The sequence below is a fragment of the Phodopus roborovskii genome, unplaced genomic scaffold (genome assembly GCF_943737965.1).
Source record: "Phodopus roborovskii unplaced genomic scaffold, PHOROB, whole genome shotgun sequence".
Classification (NCBI taxonomy): domain Eukaryota; kingdom Metazoa; phylum Chordata; class Mammalia; order Rodentia; family Cricetidae; genus Phodopus; species Phodopus roborovskii.
Window position 1 is genome coordinate 12,276,754 of NW_026125281.1, and position 12,741 is coordinate 12,289,494.

Consider the following 12,741-nt stretch of genomic DNA (forward strand, 5'->3'; position numbering starts at 1 on the left):
CACTGAATATTGCCGATAGCTGCTGGGAATATAGGAAGGATTGCCCCTTATAACTCTGGGTCACTGGCGTGTATTTCTTCCTCATAGCACACACAGGCTACCACTCCCCACCCCACCCCTGTAGTGCAAGCCCAAGGGAGATGACATCTAAGTACTGAATTCAGTGCGATGAGCTGAGAACTGCCGTGGTGAGTCACTGGGTACTGAGTGAGGTCACCAGGCCTAGGACTCAGACACTTGCTGCAAAGAGGGCTTGCCTCTTCCAGCAGAACAGTTCATCTGGCCATTGTTGTAATTGGGGGCCCAATGTGAAGTTAATCAGAATGGCTGGCACAGGTTAGAGAGGGGACGGAATAGTCACTTTGAAGAGGAATTGGAGCTGCCAGGAAAGGAATAGGATAGTGGTATAGTTTGTTCTGCCTACTTCCCCCTCCCCCCCCCTGCAAGACAGGGTTTCTCTATATTGGAGTCTGTCCTTTAACTAGCTCTGTAGACCAGACTGGCCCTTGAATTCACAGAGGTCTGCCTGCCTCTGCCTCCCAAGTGCTGGGATTAAAGGCGTGTGCCACCAACGCCCGGCTGCAGTCTGAAGAATAGGCAGGAACATGCCTGTGTGCACAAGAGACCACAAAGGAAGTCAAGATGGCCCAAGAAAGTCGTCTCTACAAGGGTGGGGATGCAGAGGAATGGGAAGGTGCAGCATGCAGCTGTTTGCCAACAGCCCAGTGGCTAAGGTGTGGGTGATGAATAGCAAACCGAAAGAGGAAAGAATCCTAGAGCCTGGTTCCCTGCCGTGCCTCTTGCTCTTGGTCCTTAGAGAGGCTTGCTCCAGAGACAGTCACATCAGACATCATTTATGTGTTTCTACTCCTGCAGATGTCACCAGTGACTTATCTGAAGTCGCACTGTACCCAGTTAGGCACAGCACAGGTCCGTTTGGGTATGCCGCGGGTGACTCAGGCTGTACAGTAAAGGCTTTCTCCCCGGTGCAGGCTCACGGCTCCCATCAGCCCTCCCTCATGTCAGTTGCTTGAGCTTTTGATACTTTCATTAATGAGTTTGCCTGTCGTGGCCCAAGCTAAAACTCCATGCGTTTTCTATGATTTTTCTCGTTCCCCTAGCCGCAAGCCCCGTCCAGTGTGCACTCAACACGTGCTCTGCCTTTTGTGCCTTAGCTCCTACTGTCACCTCTTGCCATGGCCCTGCAGGGGCAGTCATCCAGGTCTGTTTCCGCTCTCTGTTTCATGCTGGGTGTGGCCACAGCTGTGACGCTTCAGTCTCGGTCTTTGCCTCTCCCCCAGCTTGCGGTCTCTGTGTCCTGGGACAGTTCCACTTTCTGTGTCTCAGGGCCTTTGCATCTGCTGCATCATCTGCCTGTGTGCGTTTCTCATCCCTACCACCACATCTTCACATCGCATCAGACTGAGCATGACCCCCCTGGACCTATTGTCGTAAACTCCATTGCCACCCTGTACCTGCCATGCTAGCTCTGTGGTTTGAGCGAAGTCACATCAGCTGTACAGGGAAAGCGCAGCCGCCCGCAGAGTTGACGGTGCCTACTGTAGTGAGGATGTGCTTGCGTGTGCTCACACGTGGCTGACACGTGCTGCACGGTGGAGTAAAAGCCACTGGACAGTGCTTGCAGTGGCGCGTCCATCGAACAGTAGCGTTAGGTGTGGTTTCTCCACTGGAACAATGGCGCGTCCATCGAACAGTAGCGTTAGGTGTGGTTTCTCCACTGGAACAATGGCGCGTCCATCGAACAGTAGCGTTATCTGCTAGTGGTGCAGTCACAGAACTGCTCGAGAGGGGATGAAGGGAGAAGGAAAGAGGACTGGACCCGTGCGCAGTCACAGCTTCCGGTAGCAATTAGATTTGGTGGGTGGTTTTGTGGATAGCAGGTCTAAACGGAGGGGAAACTCCAGCGCAGGTGGTATTGAGAGGACTGTAAGTGGACCCTGTGCACCCCCTATAGCTCTCTGAGGACCTCTGGGATCTGTGAAAGCAAAAATAGTACTGAACTCCACCCTCATCGTTAACACAGCTCTAGTGTCTGCTGTTTGAGGGGCAGTGGCAAAATTAGCACATTTTTTTTTCTCAATCTGAAGATTTTATAGCTATCTAAAATGTCTTTTTATGTTTTTAAAAATCAATTATTAAAAAAAAAAACAAACAAAGTATGGGTATTACTCCTTGACATAGCCAACATCACTGTTCTTGTGCTTTGGAGCCATTGTTAAGTTACATGAAGATTCCTGTACCATAAATAACTGTGCCACTAAATCTGATGACACACAACTGCTTGGTGACTCATGGGCAGGTTGAGTACACGATGTTGATGAGCCTGGACCAAAGGGTGATTCATGTCTCAGGTGGGATGGAGAGGGATTTCATTACTGGGAGTTGAACATATTTAAAAATGCTTATTCTTGGAACTGTAAAGTTTCATACTGTGGTTGGCCCCAGACAAATGAGACTTCAGAAAGCAAAACTGCAGATAAGGGGGGGACCTTCTATGAAAAAGATATCTACACAAGTGGGTCTGTATGATTTAGTGACTCTGTGCATCATCATGCCTCAGCATGCAGAACAACTAAAAAGGGCTTCCTGTGGTCATGGGGGCAGTTCAGTAACAGTAGAGAGAACCTTGTCATGTCTATAGTAATTTTAATGGTAATGACCACACTAGCCACTTATGATGGACCAGGCATCCTCCTAAGTATTTTCATCCTCTTACCAATACTCTGAATAGAGAATTATTATTCCAGTTTTATAGAAGGGAGTCTCAGGCATGGAGTAGGTAATTTGTTTACACTCAGGCAGCTGATGTAAAGAGCCTAAATCCAGAGCCTGCCTCCTGAGACTCCAGATTGACAGCCAAGTCCAGCTCACTCAGGTTCTTCAAATGGAGCATTGTTTACAGGAAGTCATCTGCTGGGGGCCATGCGAGTCACTGTGGTAACCCGATGGCAAGGTCACAGGCCAAACTATATTGAAATGGAGTAATGTAGCATGTCCAGTATATCCTAAAGAATTCAGCAAAGAACTTTCTACCTCTGCTAACTAAAATAGCCAAGCATAGGCCAGTTGAGATGCACAGTGTGAGGTATGTCTAGGGTGCAGTAATGTGACTTAGCAGGCGACCAGCTGCTTTCCACATTAAAACATTTAAGTTATCGATTATAGCCGCTACGTGCAATTTGGCAATTCTCAATGAAAAGTCTTGGTGCGGGATCATAAAAGAGATGTGCGTGTTAATAATTACAAATTCATTTATTGATTCAACAATTATTTAGGAGCACCTCCATTGACTACTCACGGCCCTAACTGCTTAGTATGCAGTATCAGCCACATAATGAGGTGGCTGTCCTCACGAGTTCCCATTGTGATGAGTAGTGACTCTCACACAGACTGGCAACGGCCAGAGTGAGAAGGTGGCTTTAGAGGAGATGACGTTCGAGGCTCGTGGGGTGGCTGAAGATGGGTCTGTCTGGGTTGGCTGCCACTGTGGGCTCTTGCTGCTTCCCCTTGCTCACTGTTTGCCCTTGTTGAAGACTCAAAGCTGGAAGCAGATGGACCAGCAGAACCGCAGCCAGAGGTTGAGGACTTCCTCACAGTCACTGATGGAGATGACAGATTTGAGGTCCTGGAACCTGAGGCAGTTCATGAAGGTAGAACACATTTGTTTAAAAACAGTCGATAGGGAGGGGGGGGGCTGTTCTTCCAGAGGACCCAGGTTCAATTCCCAGCACCTGCATGGCGGCTCACAACTATCTGTAACTCTAGTTCCAGAGGATCTGACATCTTCACACAGACACACCTGCAGGCAAAAGAAAATAAATAAAAATAGTTGGTAGTTTATATTGTAATAAAATGTTTCTAAAATTCCTTTAAGAGCAATATTTAATTTTATGTAAATATTTTGAGGATGAAGCTTAATGCTTCAAAGTGACTGAATTTTTCTTTAAAATAAAATGATACCTGATCTCTTTCAAAGCCTGAAGGACACTCATACGTAGGTGGCTTTCTGATAATGGTAAGTTCAGTATCTAGGCAGAGTGCCCTATGGTGCCACTTAGGGGCCTTGTACTACATGAACTTCCAGTGACATAGAATCCTGCACTTGCTGTCTGTCCCTGGCTTTTGTTCTAACAGCACTGTCTCCCTGTACTGGGCAGAGGGAAACCTGTAGCTTCTGTAGCACGTGCCCCCAGATATTTTTTGTAAGTAGCCAGGTAACAGGTGTTTTCAGCTAGCGGAGAATTCAGTAGATGCTAGGACTCTCAGCTGCTGTTGTATCACAAACACAACCATCAACTATAATTAATTGGGTATAAACATGGCTGTGTTTCCATGTACCTCTATATCCAAAGCCAGCTAACAAATGATTGCAAAAAACGTCACAAAACGTCAAAGCGTGTACACTGTACACTGACATACTGTGCTGAGGAATTGCTTTAGTGGTAGATTTTCAAATGATTTTATATCATTTGAAGTGGGAAGGATTTAATATCAGCAAGGTTAGGAGGTCAACTCTGGCCAGGAAGAAACACTTCTAAGAAGTCTGTAAGTTAAAGAAACCTGATTTTCTATCATAATGTTCGATGAAAACAGATTAAAGTTGAACCAAAAGTTTTATCATTGGAAGTCTTTAGAGATCAAAAGTATTTGTACTTGTAATCTGCCCAATGCAATATACAAAGATCGAGTCACGAAGAAACAGATAAGGGAGTATGGAGTGGACTTGTTGAGAAGGCTCCGTTGGGAGTGCAGAGGATGAAGAGAAGGTGATAGAGGATGAATATGATTGGAACATATTCTGTACATGTTGAATTGTCACAGGATACTAAAATACACGAAGGTTATAGTGGCCAGGACCAAATGCTGGTGTTTATATTGTCTGAGTAAGTGAGCTCAGTGACCCAGACAATTTCTGTGCAGGTGGCCATGCCCACATTTGTTGGAAGCCAGGCTGGATGGTGAGACCCTGTGTCAAAAAAAAAAGTAGAAACCCAGGCATGGTGTTAATGCAGGTAATCCCAGCCCTGAGGAGGCAGAGGCAGGTAGATCTCCATGAGTTCTAGGCCACCCTGGTCTCTGTAGAGAGTTCCACACCAGCCATAGCAACCTAGAGAGATGTCTGAAAACAAAACCAACCAACCAACCACCAACCAATAAAACAAAACCAAACCAAAAAACACATACTCCTTTTTAGCTTTTCAACAAACATACCTAGTCTCTATTCTTGTTTTCGTCTGTATTTTCTTTCTTTCTTCCTCTTTCTTTCTTCCCTTCTTCCTTCCTTCCTTTCTTTCTTTTCTTTTTCTTTTTGTTTTTCTTTTCTTTTCTTTTTTTTTTTTTTTTTTGTTTCGTTTTGTTTTTTGAGACAGGGTTTCTCTGTGGTTTTGGAGGCTGTTCTGAATCTAGCTCTTGTAGACCAGGCTAGTCTGAAACTCACAGAGAGATCCACTTGCCTCTGCCTCCTGTGCTGGGATTAAAGGTGTGTGCCACCACCACCTGGCTTCATCTGTGTTTTCAATGTGCATTTTCACTTCAGGAAATAGTAGGACAAAGCTAGTAATTAGAATGCCACAGTGGAATGTGAAATGGAATAACAATTTGCACCTTTCTTGCATTCAGCCTTTATCCCTGTGGGTCACTGTGTGAATTGCCTTCACTCTTTACCCAATGTTTTGGTGTGTCTCAACACTGTGGAAGTGGTGGGTGGGTAAAGTAAGAGTGCATGAGACGTGTGGTATAAAGTAGTGATTAAATGATAGAGACTTAATTGCTATTCCCATGCTTCATTTTGATAGTTTATAATAAAATCATTGATAAGCATTGGAATTATATAAATTATCATTTAAAATAGACATATATAGCAGTATACCATATAGAAGAAAATAATAATATCAACCTAATGCTTTTTCCCCCCCAGAAACTGAGGATAGTTACCATATGGAAGAGACAGGTAAGATTTCATTAGTTAGAATGAATCTTCTAACAGTATCATGAGTTAGATAAAATCATATTTATTACTATTTATTAGTATTTTAAAATTATGTATTATATGACATATAGCCACTAATGTTATTTGTGTCTCATTTGTACTTATTTCCTGAATATAAACCCCAAGTAGTAGAATTACTTTGTCAATATATACAAAGAAATTGCATTTGGTTTTGATGGTATATACCTGTAATTCCAGACTCAGAAAAGTAGTTATATAGTGAAACTTTGTCAAAACACACACACACACACACACACACACACACACACACACACACCAACAAAACCCAAGCTGGACATGATGCCTTACAGCGATAATCCCAGCACTTGGCAGGCTGGGATTGCCATGAGGCCAACCTGGGCTATAAAGTAAGACCGGTCTCAAACAGAATAAAAGAAAAATAAGCAAAGGCAAAACAATGCATGTGCATGCTTTATAGCCTTAAATTAGGAAGTTTGTGAAAGATCTGTATCATGTTTCCTCTCATGTCATGAGACCCTACGAAGCATGTCCATGCTTGAGCTGGATCCATCCTCTTGCAAGAAGCCTGTCTTGACTAGCTTTCCTTCTAGTATCAGAGCAAATGATTCTTTCCTGAGTTTAAGGCCCTCTTGGTGTTATTGAGTGGCCTTTAGGGCTCGGATCCCTCAGTGCTATGTGTCTATAAACACTGGAATTGTAACAGTTGAATCTAGTCTGGTAAGACTCCTGTGGCAAGCGGTCTTTATAGCAAGAGTGGGACTCACCCATACTGTTGTTTGGTGGTCTGTGCTTGTATGTCTTGAATTGTTGATTAGTTGAATTTGCATATGGCACATGAGAATATAAACTCTGCCGATTACTTGTGCATGGATTACAAATGCATTGGTGTTGGGAACTGCATATCTTTGTATTTGGTATTAAGTTCATACAAGTTTGTCCTCTGAGTAAACATGGTTGATCACAGAATTTGTGGCTGTCTGGTTCTAGGTATCATATCCAAGCCTTATTTGAGACATTTTTAACTTCCCCTTTCTTGATTCACAGCATCACAGGACCATCCGAACGATGTGGAAGAGGCGATGAATGAACAGGAAAGCTCAGGTTTGTAAATATTAAAGTTATCAGTGCATATTTCTGTTGGAAGTTGTGACTTAGGAAGGCTTAAGTCGGGGTGAGATGTCTACTCTGATTTCCCAGAGAGTTATCGTCGTAATTCTTGTAGATGTTCATATCCTCTAGATGACGAACTCGTCTGCATATCGTTTAACATTACAAGGTAAATGAAGAGAAAAGAATGCCTTTTCCCACCCCACCGGGGCACTAGACATGAATGCAGGAGTCTGCAAACCACAGTCTGCTCGTTGCCATCTTTGCAACTTGACTTGTGGGACTTTTTACATGTTAGATTTAATAAAAGATTGTAGTAGTACACGTGTTAGCTTTTGTTGTGACAAAAACAGCTGAGAGAGGTAATTTTTAAAGGATAAAATTTTTCAGTTTCATTCGCATATTGGCTTTCATTATGACGTCTTCGTACATTTGTAGAGTGTGCATTACGTATGTACACCCCCCCCCCCCGCCAGCCACCCTTGGCTGGTTTCCCCATCATCCTGGTTTCCTCCAATTTCCCAAATAATCCCCCCTTCTACTTTTGTGTTTTGTCTTTTCTCGTTTCCTTTCTTTCCCTCTCTTGCCCCTGTCCCTTCATCCCCTTTAAAATACAGTTTTCACATGAGGACCCACATGTTTGTCTTTCAGACTTCTGGCTTCACTTAATTCGATGTTTAGTTCAATCACTGACATCAAGTGACATCATTCTGTTCTTTATGGGGAAATAACGTCAGTCTTTAGTTACTCCACATTGGCTATAGCTACTCTTTGCTGATGGCCGCTTAGGCTTAGCTATTGTACATAGGGTCACAGCAAACAGGGGAGTGCAGGTGTCTCTATTGTATACAGACCTAAAGTGTATACCCTGGAGTAGGCTAGCAGGGTCAAACCAAGGAGGGAAGGCTCCTCCCTGCTCACAGAGTCAGATTTATTATTGTTGTTGTTGTTGTTATTTTTGGTGGTGATGCTGGGATTTGAACCCAGGGCAACCTGAGGACTACTTTGGGCCTGCGGCAGAACAGAATACTATGCAGCAGGAGCAGATGGCAGAGTGGGGCTACTCACAACATGGTCACCAGGAAGCAAAACTATTCTGAAGGGAGGGCAAGCTATTCTCAAAGACCCGACCAGTGACACACTGACCTATTTCCTCTAATAAGGCCCCACCTCCTAACGGCCCATATAGCTATGGATTCATTGATGGATTCATCCCTGATGAGATTAACACCTCATGATCCAATCACCTCTCAATAGTGCCACTAACTGGGGCCCGAGCCTCCAACAAAGGAGCCTTTGGGAACAGGTTATATCCAAGCCACGGCAGTATCTAACTTACAAAATCTTTTGGGTTAGAATTAATTTGTGACTCCTGTAGAACGGTGTATGTGATGTGTATGCTGTTCGCTATTAGGTGAAATCTTTCTTCTTTCTTCTTCTTAGATGTCAGTGAAGCAGTAACAGATGCTGACAAGCCACAGCAGGATGCAGGTATTGGATGGGCACTGCCATTCACCTTTAAATCGTGGACAGCATCTTCGGTGTTACTGTGTTTATTTGACGGCTTTTTCTTATAAAGATTAGAGATGCCATTTTAGTAGGACGTTTTTTGTTCCGTGTATCATGCACGTGTCTCCTTTTCTACTGACAGCCTCACTGTAACGAAGCAGGCTGCTAATTCCTAATGCTAAGTTTTTACAGCTCATTAGCAGGACTTTTTATGAGAATAAATTTCTTCTCTTTTTACATCCATTCCTTTTGGGCAGAGACACACATTTGTAACTGCAGCATTAATTCGAAATCTGTGTATAAGATAAGGTTTTTTTAATATTTGTTTTATTCTTTAGTTACACAGCCTTAATATCTTGCTTAATACTTATTTAGTCTTAAATCTCCATTTTTTTTTTTTTTGCAGAGGAAGTAACACAGCAAGACTATGATGAACCAGGTTTGTAAATATTTCATAACCCTAAGCCTCTCATTTGTTTCTTAGTTTACATACAAATACAGAGAATTACATTCGAAGCTATGACAATCATGCAACACCCAACAACCATCTTGAAAGAATTCACCTATTTCAGTGAATATGCCCTTGCTTAAATGATACCTTATTTTATTTTAGTTTACAAATTGCAGTGATAAGCTATTGAAAGCATTGATGTCATTTGACGCTCACCCCCTTTGACTAACATATGGACGGGCGACCTCTTCAGTCGGAGTTTGCTTCTACAAAGCCGTGCTTTCTTGAAGGAGACTTGCATGGCATTTTGTCCTGGTGGGGAAGACTGAGGCATGGGGTCTGGCCGGAAGTCCATGTGTAGGGTGACTGGGACTGTACAGGCCAGTGTTTAGGTGGCTGTACTGGTCTGGTCTCCAGGCACCTCCAGCACTAGCTTCTTGAGTTCCATGAAAGAGATTGTTTTCCCTGCTTTTGGGCAAGAGAATTGAGGTTGGGGAAGGTAGACACATTGCTCAAGATTCTCTGAGTAAGAGAGAGAGTTTGGGATGTGTTGTTTTTAATTAGAGCATCTCCAGAACCACTGTGTGAAGACAAAATTCAACTGAGAGTAACTGAGTAGAGAGAAAGAAGGCTGAGAAAATTGGCTGGGACCGATTTCAGTATGAGGATCTGCAGGTGACTGTAGCATTGACATTCAGATCTGTGGGAGCCCTACTTCTTGAGAGCTGACAAAGTGCACAGAGGGGGAAAAATTACAGTCTGTGTATAGGTCTGATATGCACTTTTGTTATGCATGTGTTTAAGATGGCAGTTCTAATGAGCTATAAATGATAAACTTAGGTTTTGCTTACATGCATTTTTTTTATAAAATTAAAAGGCTTGGCATTTAAAAGCATTTAAATTTTTGGTCTTGAAGGAGAAAATGGATATGTAGACATTAAAGATTATTTCTAAACCTAAGAGGGAATATTTTTCTGCATTCTTCTAATCACTGTCAAGGTTTTATAACACATGGTTGGTCTACATTGTTCAGACCAACTCTAGAGGAATCTAAAGTCAAATGTATCAAGAGTTAAGTTGGGCCAGGCATTGGTGGTGCATGCCTTTGATCCCAGCACTCAGGAGGCAGAGTCAGGCAGATCTCTGTGAGTTCCAGATCAGCCTGGTCTACAGAGCAAGTTCCAAGACAGCCTCCAAAACCACAGAGAGACCCTGGCTCGAAAAACCAAAAGGAAAAAAAAAAAGTTAAGTTAATATCATACTTAATGGCAATACTTTCCCTAAGAAGCATATTATAATAAGTATTATTTTAAAATGTTAATGAAAGTTAGTGATCATGAGATGATAATGAGTCAAGGGTAGGTCTTGTGTCTGGGTACTGCCTTTTCTCAAAAGTACTGGGTGATAGAAAAAATTTAAACATGAGAAGCGAGAGCCCTGCAAGCCCAGGGTGGAGGTTGGAGCAAGGAAGGCCTGTTGCTGGGAGAGGCGGAGCTTAGAAGTATCCTGGGTTGAATGCTGCCCCTGTCCTCATGTGGATTGTTTTCAGGCTCTGATGGGAGTGGGTTGAGGAGAGAATGTCCAGTGCGAGTTACTGAAGAAATCTGACTGGGTTAGAAAAAGCAGGGCAGGGCAAAAGTCACCTGGCCCAAGAACAAGCTGGCTTCCCTCCCTATGTCTGTAGAGGTTTGTACATGTTTAAGTGTTAATTGCGGTTGATATGGTTGTATTCTAATGTGAACAATGATGGCTAAAATATGGCCAGTACTCAAAAGCAGTTCTTTATTAATGTATAAATGGATAGATTTATTATCATTAAGGCAGACTAGGTTTGTTTTTGGTGTACCAGACATTGGCAGCATTTCAGAAGGTCAGATGACAGGAAATTGCTTGCTGCTGGGTGCGGAGGAGGGCCTTGGGGACACAGTATTTGCATCAAAGCACAGAAACTCCAGGCCCTGTGTCAACAGATGGCAGCCAGGAATGGGCACTGGGCCCTGGTTACCATGGTGAATTAAAGGTCCTGTCAGCCAGTTCCTGCTAAGAGGGTAGCAGCCGGGGTGTTTGTCCCCAGGTAACCATCTGAGAACCAATCCCTGTGCAAACTAGAGACTGCCTGGTAAGATCAGGATAATTAGCAGGCTAGAGCTCTCACAGACAGGAAGGAGGCAGAAAGGACAATCAGTGTCAGCTAGTCAAGCTTGCTGACAAGTGACTGGGGGGAGGGGCATGTACTTCCCCTGTGAAGAAGGAGCATATGAAATTACCATCTCCCATGACTACCCAGTGGCCACATTTGGAGGCCAGACTATTTGTTTTACATCATTTAGCCAAACTGCTCCCACTTCTGCTCTGTAATGCACATTGTTAGAGAGTAAGCGGGGGAGCTAAAAACATTTACAAGTCAAAGGTTAGACATAGTACATTGTTCGTTGTTGTCGTTATTCGGCGCTACGTGATTTATTTATTTATTTATCTATCGTTTCTGTTTGCTTCATAGTACATGAACATTCAGAAAAGGAAGGGATAGCGATTTCAGGTGAGTTTTTCCAATGTTGGCTGTATTTTCACCGGCTGCATAGCTGTGGAGCAAAGGAGAGATATAGGAATTACAGTAGATTTCTCAAGCCACTAAGAAGTCATTAGGAATTGTCACAGGGCATCTACAGTGAGATTGTTGCTATATGGCAACAGATATCAAAATATGAAGATATGCTAGGCCCTTGCATCAAACAGCACATGTTTCCCGTGTGTGTGTGTGTGTGTGTGTGTGTGTGAATGAGTGAGAGTGTGTGTGTGCATGCGTGCGTGCGTGTGTGAGTGAGAGTGTGTGTGTGTGCATGTGTATGCATGCGTGCGTGTGTGAGTGAGAGTGTGTGTGTGCATGTGTGTGCGTGCGTGCGTGTGTGTGTGTGTGTGAATGAGTGAGAGTGTGTGTGTGTGCGTGCGTGCGTGTGTGAGTGAGAGTGTGTGTGTGCATGCGTGTGTGTGTGTGCGTGCGTGTGTGTGAGTGAGAGTGTGTGTGCATGTGTGTGCGTGCGTGCGTGCGTGTGTGTGTGTGTGTGTGTGTGTGTGTTTTCTTAAGTGCTTCGAGCAATCCCTGCATCACTTTCCTGGGATGCCATTTGCATACGATGTCAGTACTTGTCACACGCCTTCTAATGTGAAGGGAAATGACAGGGCCTGCACATGGTCTCTTCTCCTTTTCCCCTGGGAGTTTCTGATGCTTGGCTGGTGAATCTGAGGATGTAGAATCCATGGGCACAGAAGAATTTTTATTTAAAATTAGCAGGAGTAAGATTAGTCTCTTTGATGGCACTTTTGAATACAGTTTAGAATTAAAGTTCATTTTGTGGTATAAATACTCAGGAGTTTCCCATAAGGAGATCCAGCCCAGACAAAACTTTCTGAGTAGATTTTAGCCTCCACTCAGGAGCTAAAGTCAGTGGTTCTCAGCGTGTGGGTCACATCCATTTGGGGGTCAAAGGACACTTTCACAGGGGTTTCTTGAGACCATCAGAAAACATAGATATTTACCTTATGACTCGTAACAGTAGCAAAATTACAGTTTTGAAGTAGCAAGAAAATAATTTTATGGTTGGGGGTCACCACAGCATGAGGAACTGTATTAAAGGGCTGCAGCATTAGGAAGGTTGAGAACCACTGATCTAAGTGGAGGTGA

General features: G+C 43.6%; 1 protein-coding gene across 2 annotated transcripts in view; it reads left to right on the top strand.

The window, feature by feature from the left end:
* Asph (aspartate beta-hydroxylase) overlaps positions 1-12,741 on the top strand; it is a 144,309-nt gene that overhangs the window by 59,837 nt on the left and 71,731 nt on the right. For both annotated transcript variants that reach the window (XM_051197345.1, XM_051197355.1), the window contains 6 exons: positions 3,555-3,671; positions 5,939-5,971; positions 7,037-7,093; positions 8,543-8,590; positions 9,015-9,047; positions 11,560-11,598. In XM_051197345.1, coding sequence (XP_051053302.1) covers positions 3,555-3,671; positions 5,939-5,971; positions 7,037-7,093; positions 8,543-8,590; positions 9,015-9,047; positions 11,560-11,598 — 327 coding nt within the window. The remainder of the gene's footprint in view (positions 1-3,554; positions 3,672-5,938; positions 5,972-7,036; positions 7,094-8,542; positions 8,591-9,014; positions 9,048-11,559; positions 11,599-12,741) is intronic.